Source organism: Rutidosis leptorrhynchoides, chromosome 8, assembly GCF_046630445.1.
Source record: "Rutidosis leptorrhynchoides isolate AG116_Rl617_1_P2 chromosome 8, CSIRO_AGI_Rlap_v1, whole genome shotgun sequence".
Classification (NCBI taxonomy): domain Eukaryota; kingdom Viridiplantae; phylum Streptophyta; class Magnoliopsida; order Asterales; family Asteraceae; genus Rutidosis; species Rutidosis leptorrhynchoides.
In genome coordinates this window covers 107,384,840-107,400,971 of record NC_092340.1, presented here as the reverse complement: position 1 = coordinate 107,400,971, position 16,132 = coordinate 107,384,840, and the positions used below count along the sequence as shown (strand labels likewise).

Genomic DNA, 16,132 nt, shown 5'->3' with positions numbered 1-16,132 from the left:
TACAAAGCTCATATTAGTGCTATATCATATCATCACGATATAACCTGGAGATCCTGATAGGTGTTATTTTATGGCACTCTAAAAAAAAAAGTTTTTGGTTCAGTTGCAAGTTTTTTCATTTTTTGGAGTCTATATATATATACAGTTACCGAGATATATCTATACATTCAGAGGCGGAGACAAGGGGAGACTGAGTGGTGCTCAACCTCCCCCAATGTCCAAATAAAGTTCAAATCTCAATTGTAGTTTATGCTCAAATAATTATAAGTCTCCCTCAATGAGCAAATGACAAATGTAATATTATATCAAAATAATTGTAAATTAATTGGTCCAATTGTTCAAAACTCATATAATATACAAGTAACTCATTATCACTATAAAAATTAGCTTGTTTTACATTATTAATAATTAATAATTATAAATATAATATATGTTTATCGAGTAAGCCACCCTAATCTTCAAATCCTAGTTTCGCCTCTTTATACATTATATAAAGTGTGTACTATAAATTCTATGTGTCATCATCTTATTAAAACTGCCACGTGTCAACTTCTCTTACAAAAGTATACAATGTGTTACAACAAATAAAAAAGTTTTAATATAGAAAGATATATTATTATTATTATTATTATTATTATTATTATTATTATTATTATTATTATTAGAGTTAGTTACATGGATAGTCACTGTGATTTACATCAAAAAATATATGTATCTTAATAATTACATTGACTATCTTTGACTTTCTACAAATTTCACTGTGGTGGTCCTTTACTAACGTTCGTTAAATAACTTCGTTAACGTTTTCCGTTCATTATCTTCATAGCATACGCATTTCCAATACGAGCTATTTGAGTCACTTTTCCAAACTAATAAGAAAAAACTTAATCATACAATTTTTCACTAGTAATACGAACCGCACCCTCAAGTGTTGTAGCAAATTGAGCTCCTTCGTATATATTAATACTTCATATATAGTCATTTAGTCCCAAATTTTTATCCCCAGATAAAAAACACACAGTTTTAAAAAAAATGACTATTACATGTATTGTTTGTTAACTTACACTCTTATCCCTTACATTTTTCATATCTTTTTCTCTTACATGTATAAAATAGATACAAATGAACTTCGTCACATTATTTTTATATAATTATAAAAGTGAATAATTAGTTTGAAACATTTAGTGCGTAGTTGACATTCAATAACGAGATCGTACAACAAAAGTGACCCTACATGCCACAGCAACAAAGTATTGGTACTTCATAGACTGTTCAACTCGTGAACAATTATTTTCCACTATAATTCACAACAAGTATCTTTAATAAGTTTTGTTTTAATTTATTTATTTATTTATTTATAAGACAAGTACTATACGTTGTCATTTTTTTTTTTTTAAAGGCATCAATTTTATTGAAATAATTAAAAAGTTTTACACATACATTTATATACAATTACACAAAGGGAACAAACTCGAAAGCCATACATAAGTAATACTCAAAGACCATTACTAAATCATGATGCTAAGATGGCATCCGGATTTTAGGAAAGGAAGCCTTGAGGGTTGTGAAGCCATGTATGCCAATCCATCGACTTTGCCTTACATCTTTTGGCAATCCACTGGTAGCTTTTAATTTGTATCTCGTTTAGCGCCATAGGTGTGTTCCACGATTTATTTGCAAAAACCTTTTGATTTCGGTTTTTCCAAATAAGATAGCTAGTCACCCAAATCACCGCTTTCCATATACTTTTTCCTACACGTGTATTTGTTTGCCCCGCATCCGTGAACATATCTTCAACATTAACAAAGGGAATACCACCACGTCCCCACCAATCGAACACTTTGCTCCACACGTCGAAAGCATGTTTACACAAGATAAGAGAATGGTTAACCGATTCGATATCGTCATCACATAACGGACAACGAACCGAGTGGAGATCAATACCTCTCTTATCAAGCTCTATCAATACCGGGAGACGTTTTTTATTTGTTCTCCAAACGAAGACTTCAATTTTTTTTCGGCACCAATTTGTTACACAATGTTTCACAACTATCATTACTTGGGATTAAAAGTCTCGAGTTGATCAAATTCGTTAGACCTTTTGTTGAGAAAGTCTCGGTACCGCCCGCTTTCCATTTCCACAAATCTTTTGTGTGAAGATTTAGTTTTACACCCGAGAGCATGTCCTCAATTGTTGGAGTTCATCCTTCGCCCGACCTCTTGGAGTTCTTTGCCATGACCATAGCCCTACACACTTAATACCATCCTATGAAAGTCTATCTTGAATAGAAGCTTCTAGATTTGTTTCTAGTGTTGATAATCGTTTGAACTTGTCCTTTAATTTCTGCTTACTTTCATGACCCGTTCATATACATTATAAAAGATTCATAATGGTTGATTACATCGCGAGGTACTTGACCTCTATATGATACATTTTACAAACATTGCATTCGTTTTTAAAAAGACAAACTTTCATTACATCAAAAGTGGACGGCATGCATACCCTTTTTATAATATATCCAGCTATAATTGACTTAATAATAATCTTGATGAACTCGACGACTCGAATGTAACGTCTTTTAAAATATGTCATGAATGATTCCAAGTAATATCTCTAAAATGAGCAAATGTACAGCGAAAGATTTATTTCATACCTGAGAATAAACATGCTTTCAAGTGTCAACCAAAAGGTTGGTGAGTTCATTAGTTTTTCATAATCAATCATTTTCAATAATATAATAGACCACAAGATACTCATAATTAGAAAACAATCTGTGCAGGTCTATTCCTGCTGTAAAATCATTCATATGAAGAACACTGGAACCTTTCAAACAACTCACCAACGGTAGCTAATGCGTAGTGCAATGACAAAATCATCTCACCGTAGTAGTTAATACAATATAATTCTTACAACGGGGGCTAATGCGTACGCAATGTAAAATCATCCCTCCGAGGGTAGCTGAAACGGGAGCTAATGCGTACGCAATGCAAAATCATCCCTCCGTTACCAACTACAAAGTCGACTATAATACAATACAATACATCGGGGGCTAGTGCGTGCGTGCAATACAAAATCATCCCGCCGATGGTAGTTAAAACGGGAGCTAATGCGTACGCAATGCAAAATCATCTCTCCGTTAACTACTAAATCGAACCTCTGAATCCAAATAATTCTATCATAGAATGTAGTTTTGAATATTTGTGTCTATTTCATCAATCATTTATAAAAGCAGTTCATGTATTCTCAGTTCAAAAATATATCTCAAAAGCATTTAGGAAACAGTTATAAAAACAGCGCATGTATTCTCAGTCCCAAAAATGTAAAGAGTAAAAGGGAATCAAATGAACTCACCATACTGTATTTTGTAGTAAAAATACATATGACAATATTGAACAATGCAGGGTTGACCTCGGATTCACGAACCTATATCATTTGTATATTCATTAATACATATAATCGTAATCTATTAAATATATACTATTATTAGTAATGTAATTTATATATTTAATAATTTATGAGTTTCATTATTTATATATTTTTATTTTATATATATAATTGTTAATAGAGTTAAGTTAAATATATTTTTATATGTAGATTACTTGTTTGCAATTAATAATTATGATAATACTAATTTTAGTAATAATATTGATACTTTATAATAATGATAAAAGTGATAATAATAATAATGTTAATAATGATATTAGTAATGATAATAATATTAAATTGTATTAAAGTAACTATGATAATATTAATTATAATAATTCTTTTAAAACATACATTAATTAAGATCTTAATAATTTTCATAATAATATTTATATCTAAAATTTCTATATTTTTAATCTTAACAATATTATTAAACTTATATATTTATAGTTATAATAATCATAACTTTCGTGTTTAATTTATAAACTAATGACTATAGTTTCTTTTAATATTAGTTTGTATTCATAATCATAATCTACATGTGTTCATATAATCATAATCAATCTCCTAATATTTATCATAATACTTTTTATTATAAAATAATCTGTTTAGTATTCTTGAAGTCCTAATATTATTACTAGCAAAAATAACACAATTAATAATACTATAAATAATAATATTAGTGATGATAATACTAAATGTTGGTACTAATATAGTTAATAAATATAACTAACTTAATAATGATAATGATATAACATGTATTAATGTTAATAATAATAATAATAATTTACTTATTAATAATAACTATAGTTAATAATACTAATAATAATGATTATCATAACTTCAATATTAATATTAATAATAATTCTAATAATAATCAAATTAAAGATAATACTACTGATAATAATTATAACAATAACAATAATAAATACATTAGGTTTTGGAAACTACCTCCACAAGTATCAAAAAAAATAGTTGCCACGAGTAGGACTCGAACCCGAGACCCCGTTGAATACCCAAACAACCCATAAACCAATGCTCTGCTGCTACTTTCCTGATTTATATTACAATTTAATTATTTTTATCTTATCTCTGTTGTTCCTACTTCTTCTTCCTCATGAAATTTTATCGACCAGAGCATCTTCCCAAAATAGATGATTAATAATTGATTTAGGATTGTAAATGGAACAGATAGTAATCGAATGAAGGTGAATTGGTTTAACAGAACTGAAGAAAAATAATAATAACAGAAACAGTGTTCTTGTAAAGAACACGATGAAACTCAAATGCCAACTTAAAAATTTGGATCGTTTTAGGTAATATTTACAAAATGAAAGAGATCTTAATTTGTTCCGAGAAACTTTCTATTCCATCAATTGAACCTGATTCTTTACAGAACACTCGAATTTGATCAAAACAAAACCGGTTGACTTTTTATTCTCTAACTTTGACTCTAAAATTTGAACTTGATAAAAAGAATTGGGATTTGAAACTTGGCATAGAGTTTTCATATGAGATTCCTAACAAAACTGTTTTTGTGGATTTTGAAATGGAATTAAAATTTGAGTTTTTTGGAAAAATGTACCAAGGACAGGGGAATATAGTCGTGTTCTTGGTACTTCTGTTTAATTTCGTTCAAATTGCAGGTTACAGTATATAATGTGAGTAGTTACGTAATTTAATAGTTAAACTGATCCTGATTGATTCGTATTGTACTATGAAATCGACTTATACAGATTTGAGACAAGGAAATTGGTTTACAGAAACAAATAAAAAAAACAAAAGAGAAAGGGACGTTCAACAGATATTGTATTTATCCTTGTGATATATTCGACTGGTAATTCAAGATTGAGACAGAAGTACTAATCTAATATAGTTGGATAGCTACTGGTAACAAACATGTACGAATTATATGTCATTTTATTCAATTTGAATTAATAATAAATAAATATATTAATAATAATATTATTATTAGATAACAATAATATTAATTACAGAAATAGTAATAATAATATATTTTTTTTATTTTTTTTATATAGAAATACTAATAATAAAAATGAAGGTAACATGATAACATTAATAATAACAATAATGGAAATTCTAATAAAATAATAAGTTTAATAATAATTAATAATTATAATAATAATAATGATTTTTGAAAATAATGTTATAAATAATGATATCAATAATATTAACAAATATAACAAATCAATTGTATCAAATTTCAGTACTATAATTTTAATAGTATTAATATTACTGATATTAATATTATTAATGAATGTATATAACAATCATAGTTAAACTTGTAATTACATTTAATTACTAAATAGTAATAATATTTGATATTATTAATGTTAATAACATAATAACTTATACATATCAAATTTTATATATATTGTATATTTGAAATAATAATATTAGTTATACAAATATTAATATAAATTTTAATCAATAATAAAAGTAATGATAATAATATTAATATAACAATTTTTTTTCAATCTGGCAATTAAATTTAATATAATACTATTTATTATTTATGTAATTGATGTGCGTAGAGGTGTATACGAAATAGCTATATTTTTACTACGAAATACTATTAAATACGATACAATTTTACACAAGTTATTTATTTATTTAAAGAGTGGATATACCTAAACCTTGCTACAACACTTAAAGGCAGTGTACCTAATCGTACATTAGTGTAGTTTTTAGTAAGTCCGGTTCATTCCACATGGAGCTAGCCAAGTTTAACACTATATTTTTAAAACTATGTTTGTAAATATATATATATATATATATATATATATATATATATATATATATATATATATATATATATATATATATATATATATATATATATATAAGTAGTATTATTATTATAAAAGGGGGTTTTTACCGTTTAATGACCGGTTTGTCGATTTTAAAACTTTATTCGCAGTTAAAACCTAATGTAAAATATTAAAAATAAATATAACTTAATTTAAAGCGTAAAGTAAATAACGATAAATGAAATTGCGATAAATAAAATGATAATAAATAAAATTGCGATAATTAAAAAGTACTAAAATTAAAAGTGCAATTAAATAAAATGACAGTAAATAAAAGTGCGATGAAATATGAAATAAAGGAATTATGCTTATTTAAACTTCCATAATCATGATGTTTGACGTGTTAATTTTAATTTTTTAATATGGGTTAATTTTCCTTTGTCCTGGATTATTCAATATGTCCATCTGGTTTTTGTCCATAACAGTCCATCAGTCATACATATAAAGTGCGGGTGTCCTCGTCAAATTATTCTTATATTCGAAGTCAAATATTCCAACTAATTGGGGACTTAAACTATAATTACACCAATTTTTCTTGTATGTAATTCACCCCTGTTTTAATAAGTCCATTAACTATTAACCCATTCCCGTGTCCGGTTAAATGAACGATTATTAGTACTTATAAATATCCCGCCCATCGTGTCCGATCGAGTGTATATGGTTATTTATAGGTACGTCCAATTGTAAATCTTTATATTAAATTAACGAACTATCATTTAATTAAACAAATATAAAGCTCATTAATAGCCCATAGTCTAATTTCCACAAGTGTCGTTGTTTTGTCCAAACCCCAATTATGGTACAAAGCCCAATTACCCCGTCTTTAATATTTTAGCCCAACATCACGATTACTTCGGCTTAAATAAGCATAATAATAACTTAGCTATGAGACATTAATTTAAAAAGGTTGAACATAACTTACAATGATTAATAATAGCGTAGCGTTACACGGACAGAATTTCGACTTACACCCTTACAACATTCGCTAGCATACCCTTATTATTATTAAATTAAAATTATATATATATATATATATATATATATATATATATATATATATATATATATATATATATATATATATATATATATATATATATATATATATATATATATATATATATATCGTAAGAGTGAGAGATAGATTAGAGAAAGATGTGTTACATTCGTCCGAAAATGCTGAAATTTATAGATGTGGCCAGGTATCTGCTGCCATGCGATCGCATGGCATTTGTGCCTTCTGGCCATGCAATCGCATGGCCTTCTTTTACAGCTCACATGCTTTTGTTTGTTTATTTGCCGACGGTTTATATATATATATATAATATAATATATATATAATTTTAAGAATTATTTATATATTATATTATATTTATGTGCATAGTTGACTTGTAATTTTTAGTCCGTTGCGTCGAGCGTTGAGAGTTGACTCTGGTCCCGGTTCCGGATTTTCGAACGTCCTTTCGTACAATTTAATATCTTGTACTTTGCGTTTTGCGTATTGTACTCTTGTAATTTTGAGACGTTTCTCATCAATAATTTGAACCACTTTGATTGTACTTTGTACTTTTTAGCTTTTTGGTCGTTTGCATCTTCAAATCGTCGAATCTGTCTTTTGTCTTCACCTTTTATTATTTAAACGAATATCACTTGTAAATAGAACAATTGCAACTAAAAGCTTGTCTTTCTTGAGGGATAATGCTATGAAATATATGTTCGTTTTTAGCATTATCAAATATTTCCACACTTGAGCGTTGCTTGTCCTCAAGCAATATAGTCTTGAAATAAAAATACTAGAATCACTTCTTTATTCTTCACACTTTGTACATCAGTGATTTCTATACGGCGGTATGAACAATGGTAGTAACGATGTGGTTTACAGTCCCACATGACTATGAAAATTTAGATCCTTTAAGGAAATTGGATCTTTATGAAAACATTTGATCTTTCAAAAATAAAATCTAGCTTTTACCCTAGATAAGTTTTCCGGAATAACCCTTCACCGGTGTTTGCAAAATCTTTTTGTGGGTTTTGTGGGTTTTAGATTTGAAAATTTTAGCTCAAAACTTGCGTTTTTGTGTCACCCACTTACTAACCTTGTATTGGGAAAGCAACACGTCCAGTATACTTGCTCCGTATATTACCTTTCGGTAAACTACCGTCCGGTTGTAAAGGAAAGCGTTGAACAAGCAACTGTTAAGGCAATGTCCCGTGACATGCTTTTAATTATGGTCTATAACGTGTCGGATGCAATTACTATCCTTTGTAGGAGCAATAGTAAAGATCACCCTATAGTTTTTCGGTCTGGCACAAAGTCATGTCTTCGACCATGCTATGCAACCACCGTTCTTACGGTTGACACCCGATTTGGTTCAGGTGACCTAATGAATTCCAGGTGAATTCCTAGGATTTTAAGTTCAATGGTAATGAACGCATTAAAAATGGGTTTTTTAGAAAACAAGTCGGTTTGTAATTTTGATTAAAATATTTTCTCGTTCAAGCTCGAGTTTAGATATCATCGAATTCCATGAGTTTGTAATTCTCAATATTTAAGGTCAATCTCAAGGATTGAGTAATATCAGTCTTAAAAGCTGATTTTTGATCTTTAAGGAGATTATCCTTTCTGGGAATCTGATTCATTAGTCTTATAAGCTGATTTGCACGATGCCCCCCATTATACTAGACAGATCCTCTCATGGTTAGGATAAGTCTGACCACTTGGCGACCCTGTTTGATGCTGAGGTCCGTGGATTTCCAGCTGATTTTCGAGAAAACTTTTCAAGGTTTTTCGTAGACTCTACAACTGGTCTGGACGACAACTTCCTGACCTAAATCAAGAAGCGCGTTTCTTTTTCGAAAGACTTTACTTCCTTTTAATGATGGAATTGATTCATCGTGTAGATTCATCTTTCTTTCAAATATATTACAATTTACCGGGTAAAACGGTTAATTTTGTCCAAAACAAAAGTATCTTCAATTATTTGTACAAAAATATGTGATATATATTTTAAATAACTTGGTAAATTTTTCCCACACTTGGCTTTTATTTTCCTTTATTTGCCTTTTTATTTTCCTCTATTCCATTTTAAATGAATTCTAACATTTTAGGTTGTTTCTCAATTTATGTCCTTTCCGAGGTAACAATAATTTCGGTGTTAACACCTAGTTTTATCGCTCATAAATATGTAAAAACATGATTTTGAGTTCATTTAATTGAAAATTTTGAAAAATTTTACTAGAATTGGGTAGTCAGTATATAAGACTAGGGTTGTTCTATATTATCAGAGAGCACTAAATTCTAATACAACTACTGCGTTACTAGTATTTTTAATGGTAACCAAGTGTTTAAATTAAAATTTTTAAAAATTCGAAAGAATTTAACTCCTTCCCACACTTAAGATCTTGCAATGCCCTCATTTGCAAGAAATCAGTACAATTTAAATTATTGAGGGTGATTAGCGTAGAAAAATGATTAAATTTTACCAAAGTTTCCAAACATATTGGCGTTTATTTGCTGAATGATAAATGGTGCACATCATTTGTTCATTCCGTCTTGTTGTTAAATCACATTTGTTTTTCGTTTTGTCGTCAAAATTAGTAGCTTTTGCTGAACTTAATGCCAATCTTTGAAAATGCGTTGTTTTACCCTGTTGTGTACAATTGACAATATACATACATACAAATAATAACATGCATGGTAATTTGAAATGGGACTTAACATCCCACTTTCAAATCAAATATGAAATATTAGTACAAAATAATAAAAATGTTAAAACTTACATAAAAGTATCACAATATTATATGTTTAAACATAAATAAATAAAAATAATAAAAAAATAAAAATCACCAACGGAACTATATCAATCTGGATAGGGGTTCCAGTTCATGTCGTCGGGCGGGTTCCACGGTTGGTTATAGGTGTACTGATAGGCCTGGTTAAGGTCATAGAGAGTAAATGGTGGTCGCATATCGGGCTGGTATGGAGGATAGTAAGCAGGTCAGGTCGGTACGTAGTTATTTGGTACCTGAGGTGATAGCTGGCTCATGATCTGATGCTGATGATAGTGCCATCTATCATGCTGTCGTTGCATAGAATGCTCGTACACATCCTGGGCGTGTCACTGCTCGAACTGACTATGTCTAGCCTCGTTTGTCATTTCTACCTCATCTATACACTGGTAGACGTTAGTCATAGCCTCCCTAATGACATCCGTAATGTCATCTGCTTCCTCCATTTCCTCATCTGAACCTCTCTCTACCTGTGGATGATTACCATCATATGGTACTGCCTGATTGCGTCTGCACTTTAATACCTTAGCACCCTGATAGACCTTCAATCCTAAAGTATCATCCTGTTCCCTACATACCATAAGTGGACCCCCTTGATCCCTATCTAGACCCAAATACTCTCTAATGAGAGTAACAAAAATACCTCCTCCTATTACTCCCCTGTCCTGTATTCCTGCCACCATTTTGGACAGATAAAAACCGACACAGTAGGGGATATTAACAAAGCTTCTAGTGTTTTGAATACACTTAAGGTAAAATAAATCGTGTAAGGTCATCTTCTCCTTGTTTTTACCTCTTTGTGTAATCGAATTAGCTAAAAATCTATGTATAATACGAAGCTCTGCTTTGTTAATATCTAAATAGGAGTGTCTTCCTCCTAGCGTAAAAACATTATAATTTGACATACGACTCCAGACGGCGTCCGCGTCAAAATTCCTATCTACCCGCTCCCCATGATAAATCAAATTTGTACAATCGGGTAGTAGTAATTCACCAGGAGTGTAAATTTGTAAAGCCCTGGCCATGTCCAGCATGGACATCCTGTACATCCTACGGCCAAGTAAAAAGCTAAGAAAACTTCTATCATCTAACCTAACTACATTCGTATTAAGTGAAATAGTACTCATAAGCTCAACGCACCACTCTTTATATACAGGCCTACGAATGGTGAATAAACGTTCCCAATCGGGAAAAGAAGAGCTGCCATACCTTTGGATCAAATGCTGTCTAACTGAGTTAACTAGTTGGACCCTTTCCAAAGGCTCCCAATCGATTACTCTCGGCACTTCTGCATTTTTCGTTACCAGTTTGAATTTGTTACTTTGATACGTCAGGTAATCTCCCCAACTTCGATTAAACCTCAAATTGGGATGCAACTGTTCTTCATGAATTGTTGGGTGTTCTATTATCGGATGAATCGAAAAAATTACGTAGGCATTAACATATTCTTATTGCGGATCATAATATGGTACGTGTTGATCAAGTTGTTGATGTTCCTGTTGTTGCTCCTGTTCAGGTTCTGGTTCATATTGTGGCTCATATTGCATTTCTGGTTCAGGTTCTGGAGCAGGTTGCCTAGATGATGATGATGCACCACCAGTATCGGTATTTTTCTGCAAAACACATTAAACACAAAATTTGTGCATCAAAATATGCATTAGTGTTAGCAAAATAACAATTTGAAACAATTACAATAACATGTTTAATCAAAATTAAATTTATACACATTTTCACAATTTTTACAATTCTATACTTTTTCAAATAAGCATATATGAAAATGTTTACAAAGTTCATAAGCATTCAACTCAAATAACATGTTAAAATAACCATTACTAGCAATTAAACAAGTTTCAAATGGCATTTAAATCAATTTAATTAAGTTCATGAATTTTAGACCTAAAAAGTCTACTTTAATTCTCAAAAATCATGTTTAGGATCAAAGTTTGGATCATTTAGCTACCTAAACATGTTACACTACTTAATTTAGCAATAATTCATGACAAAAATCGGCCATAACCTGTTTATATCAAAAAGCTCCAAATTGCTCAAGAACACAAACCCAAGATTTCTAAAATTTTTGAAGTTTTTGGCTTCAAATTATGTTAAATAGCATCAATCTAGGTTATACATGCATAATATACTAACAATTTAACTCTAATTACACTAGAAATTAACAAAATTAAATTAGGTAAATTATTGGTAATTATCACAAAAATTAAGAAATTTAAGAGTTTAGGGGTGTAATTTTTACCTTCTTGCTAAAAAATCCGAAACTAGGCATGATTGTAGCAAAGTTTTGTGAGAAATTTGGAGTAATTTGGTGAAAAAATGAGAATTTTTGGGTGATTTTTGAGAGTATATGCGTATATGTGTGTGTGGTATTGTGAAGCAGCAGAACCAGTCACTGGACTTTTGATACCTGACCAGCATTTGGTCTCCATGCGACCGCATGGATTCCAAGTGCAAACCCCATGCGATCGCATGGGGTGCAGGGTTTTTTTTTTATTTTTTATATAAAACCTTATACTTATAAAATAAAAATTAAATAAATTTAAAATTTTGTTTTCCTTGTTATTTAGGACGAGGGCGTTTCGGAACGATGTCCTAGTCCGTCTCTCAACAAAATTTTAAAAATTTGTCATTTCAAAGCGTTGTTTTAAAAGCAAAGATTTTTGGGTTTTTTAATATTTTTGGCATACTTTAATTCAATAAGATTAAAAATAATGATAATAAAATTTCTCGTTCCTCCCTTGGGTAAAGCAATTTTGGTTCAACGACCTAGTTTTCAACTCACGACGAATTTTAAAAATCATATTTTTAACTTAGTGAAATAAAGTAAATTTTTGTTTTTAAATTCACACCAAACTTAAATTTAAAATGCATAAAATTAAAAATTCATATAAATATCATTTTTATACATACAAACTTATATTAAAAATACTAATTTTTCAAATATTTACAAACTTAAATATATTGATTTTAAAAAGTTTACAATATTAATTTAATATTTATATATTAATTTTAAAAACATGGTAAAAAAATAAAATTAAAAATCTTTTTGGTCTTTTATCCCACTTTAATCAATCAAATATTATCAAAAATATACGCCCCTCTTTTCGGTAAAGTAATTTCGGTTCCATAACCTAGTTTTACTCCTGACGAATTTTTGAAATATTTTGGATTGATTGATTAAAGATATTTATACCTTAAGAATAAACGGTAAATTTCGCAGTGATGTAATAAATTTTTGTATGATATCAATAATTTCGGTTACGCATACCTAATTTTATTGAATACCAATTTAATACTTTATAGCGAACGATTCAGCGTTTATTATCAAAAGGTTAAAAGCAATAAAAATAAAAATAAAAACTGTACATACTTACCTGTGAGAAAGAATTCTCAGAGACCTGCTTTAGCCGACTCATAGGAGAGTCGTGTTATTTGATTTTCCATAGCTACATAAGCGTAACCTCGATTCTTCAATATCTTTTCTTCTAAACATATGAACGGTCATTCTCTGCATAGAGTAACAAATTCGGTATTTGAATATGTTTGATTATTTGAACATTTACCTTCGTGTGACCATTTTCCGCATTTATAACATCTTTCAAGGTGTCGTGCTCTTCTTTTTGTTGCGGATTTTGATTTTTCTTTACCAAAATTTATTTTATGATGATCTTTTCTGAGCTCTTTTCTTACTCCGTCCATTTTGCTTCTTATGAATGATACCAATTCACTCGGAAGGGTGTCATTATTACGTTTAGTAATCATAGCATGTAGCATTAGACCATGGTTCAGATCAAAGGAATTCTTCATCTTGTAAAACCTAAAAGAAAATAAAAATTCAGAATGGGGGGAGAAGACTAGTTCTTTAGGGTCTGCTAGGGAAAGACCATTCGGATTCCATTCTCGGAAACTACACGAAAACAGAATATCTAACTCTAATAGAAATATATATTACCCTAAAAAGATTCGAACCTTCCCACACTTAACTTCATCTTCAACTTCCATTGGACCATCTATGTAATGTTTAACTATGTGACCATTAACTTTAAATTCAACCCCATTTGAATTTATTAACTCTATTGTTCCATATGGAAAAACTCTTTTGACTATTAATGGTCCAGACCATCTTGATTTCAATTTTTCAGGAAATAGCTTGAATCGTGAATTGAAAAGAAGGACTCTGTCTCCTTCCTTAAATTCTTTTGAACTTCTGATTCTTTTATCATGCCATTTCTTCGTTCTTTCTTTATAGATTAACGAATTTTCATATGCTTCATGTCTTAATTCTTCTAATTCATTTAGTTGACTTAACCATAGACGTCCGGCTTCATGCAAATCAAGATTACATGTCTTCCAAGCCCAAAATGCTTTGTGCTCAATTTCTACTGGAAGGTGACATGCTTTTTCGTAAACGAGTGTAAAAGGTATGGTACCAATTAGAGTTTTGTAGGCTGTTCTAAAAGCCCAGAGTGCATCCTCCAATTTCATGGACCATTCCTTCGAATTTGATCCTACGATTTTCTCTAGAATGCGTTTTAAAGCTCGGTGGTATTTTCAACTTGTCCACTTGTTTGTGGATGATAAGCGGTTGAGATTTTATGAGTTACTCCATATCTTTTGAGAACTTTCTCAAGTTGATTATTACAAAAATGAGTACCCCGATCACTTATTAAAGATTTCGGTGTTCCGAACCTTGCAAAAAGACGTTTTAAGAATTTGACTACAACTCGTGCATCGTTAGTCGGAAGAGCTTGTGCTTCCACCCATTTAGATACATAATCAATGGCAACGAGAATGTAGAGATTATTATGAGATTTTGGAAATGGACCCATAAAGTCAATACCCCAAACGTCAAATAATTCACATACTTGAATGACATTTTGTGGCATTTCATCACGTTGACTTATTTTTCCGCCCGTTTGACAAGCATCACATGATTTGCAAAGAAGGTGTGCGTCTTTGAAAATTGTAGGCCAATAGAATCCAGCATCGTAGACTTTTCTTGCTGTAAGTTGAGGCCCATAATGCCCTCATGTTGGTCCTGTGTGACAATGGTTTAAGATTTGATTGGCTTCATCCCCGAATACACATCAGCGTATTATTCCATCGGGACAACTTTTAAACAAATGTGGATCTTCCCAGAAATAGTGTTTTATATCACTAAAGAATTTCTTTCATTTTTGGTGCGACAACCATTTTTCAAGGAATTCACATACTAAGTAGTTTGCATAGTCCGCAAACCATGGAATTTCATTATAATCGATTTTCAATAGATATTCATCAGGAAAGTTATCTTGTATGGCCGATTCATTTAGAACTTCTAATTTGGGATTTTCAAGATGAGAAAGATGATCAACTGCGAGATTCTCTGCTTCCTTTTTATCTCGGATTTCAATATCGAACTCTTGTAAGAGTAAGATCCAACGGATTAATCGTGGTTTGACATCTTGTTTCGAAAATACGTATCTAAGAGCAGAATGGTCGGCATAGACCACCATTTTAGCTAGAACGAGATATGAACGAGATTTGTCAAAAGCAAAGACAATAGCAAGGAGTTCTTTTTCAGTAGTTGTGTAATTCGTTTGTGCTCCTTGTAATGTCTTACTAGCGTAATAAATAGGTTGAAATCGTTTTTCAATCCTTTGTCCTAAAACGGCTCCCATTGCAAAATCACTTGCATCGCACATGAGTTCAAATGGTAGATTCCAATTTGGAGTTATCATGATCGGCACATTAGTGAGTTTTTCTTTAAGAATATTAAAAGATTTGATGCATTCATCTGAAAAGATGAATGGAGCATCCTTTTCTAGAAGTTTATTCATAGGAGTGACAATTTTAGAAAAATCTTTTATGTAACGTCGGTAAAAACCGGCATGTCCTAGAAAACTCCTAACTCCTCTAACATTGGTGGGATGTAGAAGTTTAGCAATTACATCTACTTTAGCTCTGTCCACTTCAATTCCTTCCTTTGAAATTTTATGACCAAGAACGATGCCTTCTCTAACCATGAAATAGCATTTCTCCCAATTAAGAACTAGATTTGATTGTTCGCATCTAATTAGCATTCGTTCAAGATTAA

At 30.6% G+C, this 16,132-nt stretch overlaps 1 protein-coding gene across 1 annotated transcript; it reads right to left on the bottom strand.

The window, feature by feature from the left end:
- Positions 1-1,540: 1,540 nt before the first annotated feature.
- Positions 1,541-2,056, bottom strand: LOC139863716 (uncharacterized). Its single transcript, XM_071852321.1, has one exon. The coding sequence runs from the start codon at positions 2,054-2,056 to the stop codon at positions 1,541-1,543; it is 516 nt and encodes a 171-aa protein (XP_071708422.1).
- Positions 2,057-16,132: the final 14,076 nt, after the last annotated feature.

What these genes read in the sequence shown, in the direction of transcription:
- LOC139863716 (XM_071852321.1), bottom strand. Translation starts at nt 2,056, where the DNA reads ATGATAGTTGTGAAACATTGTGTAACAAATTGGTGCCGAAAAAAAATT.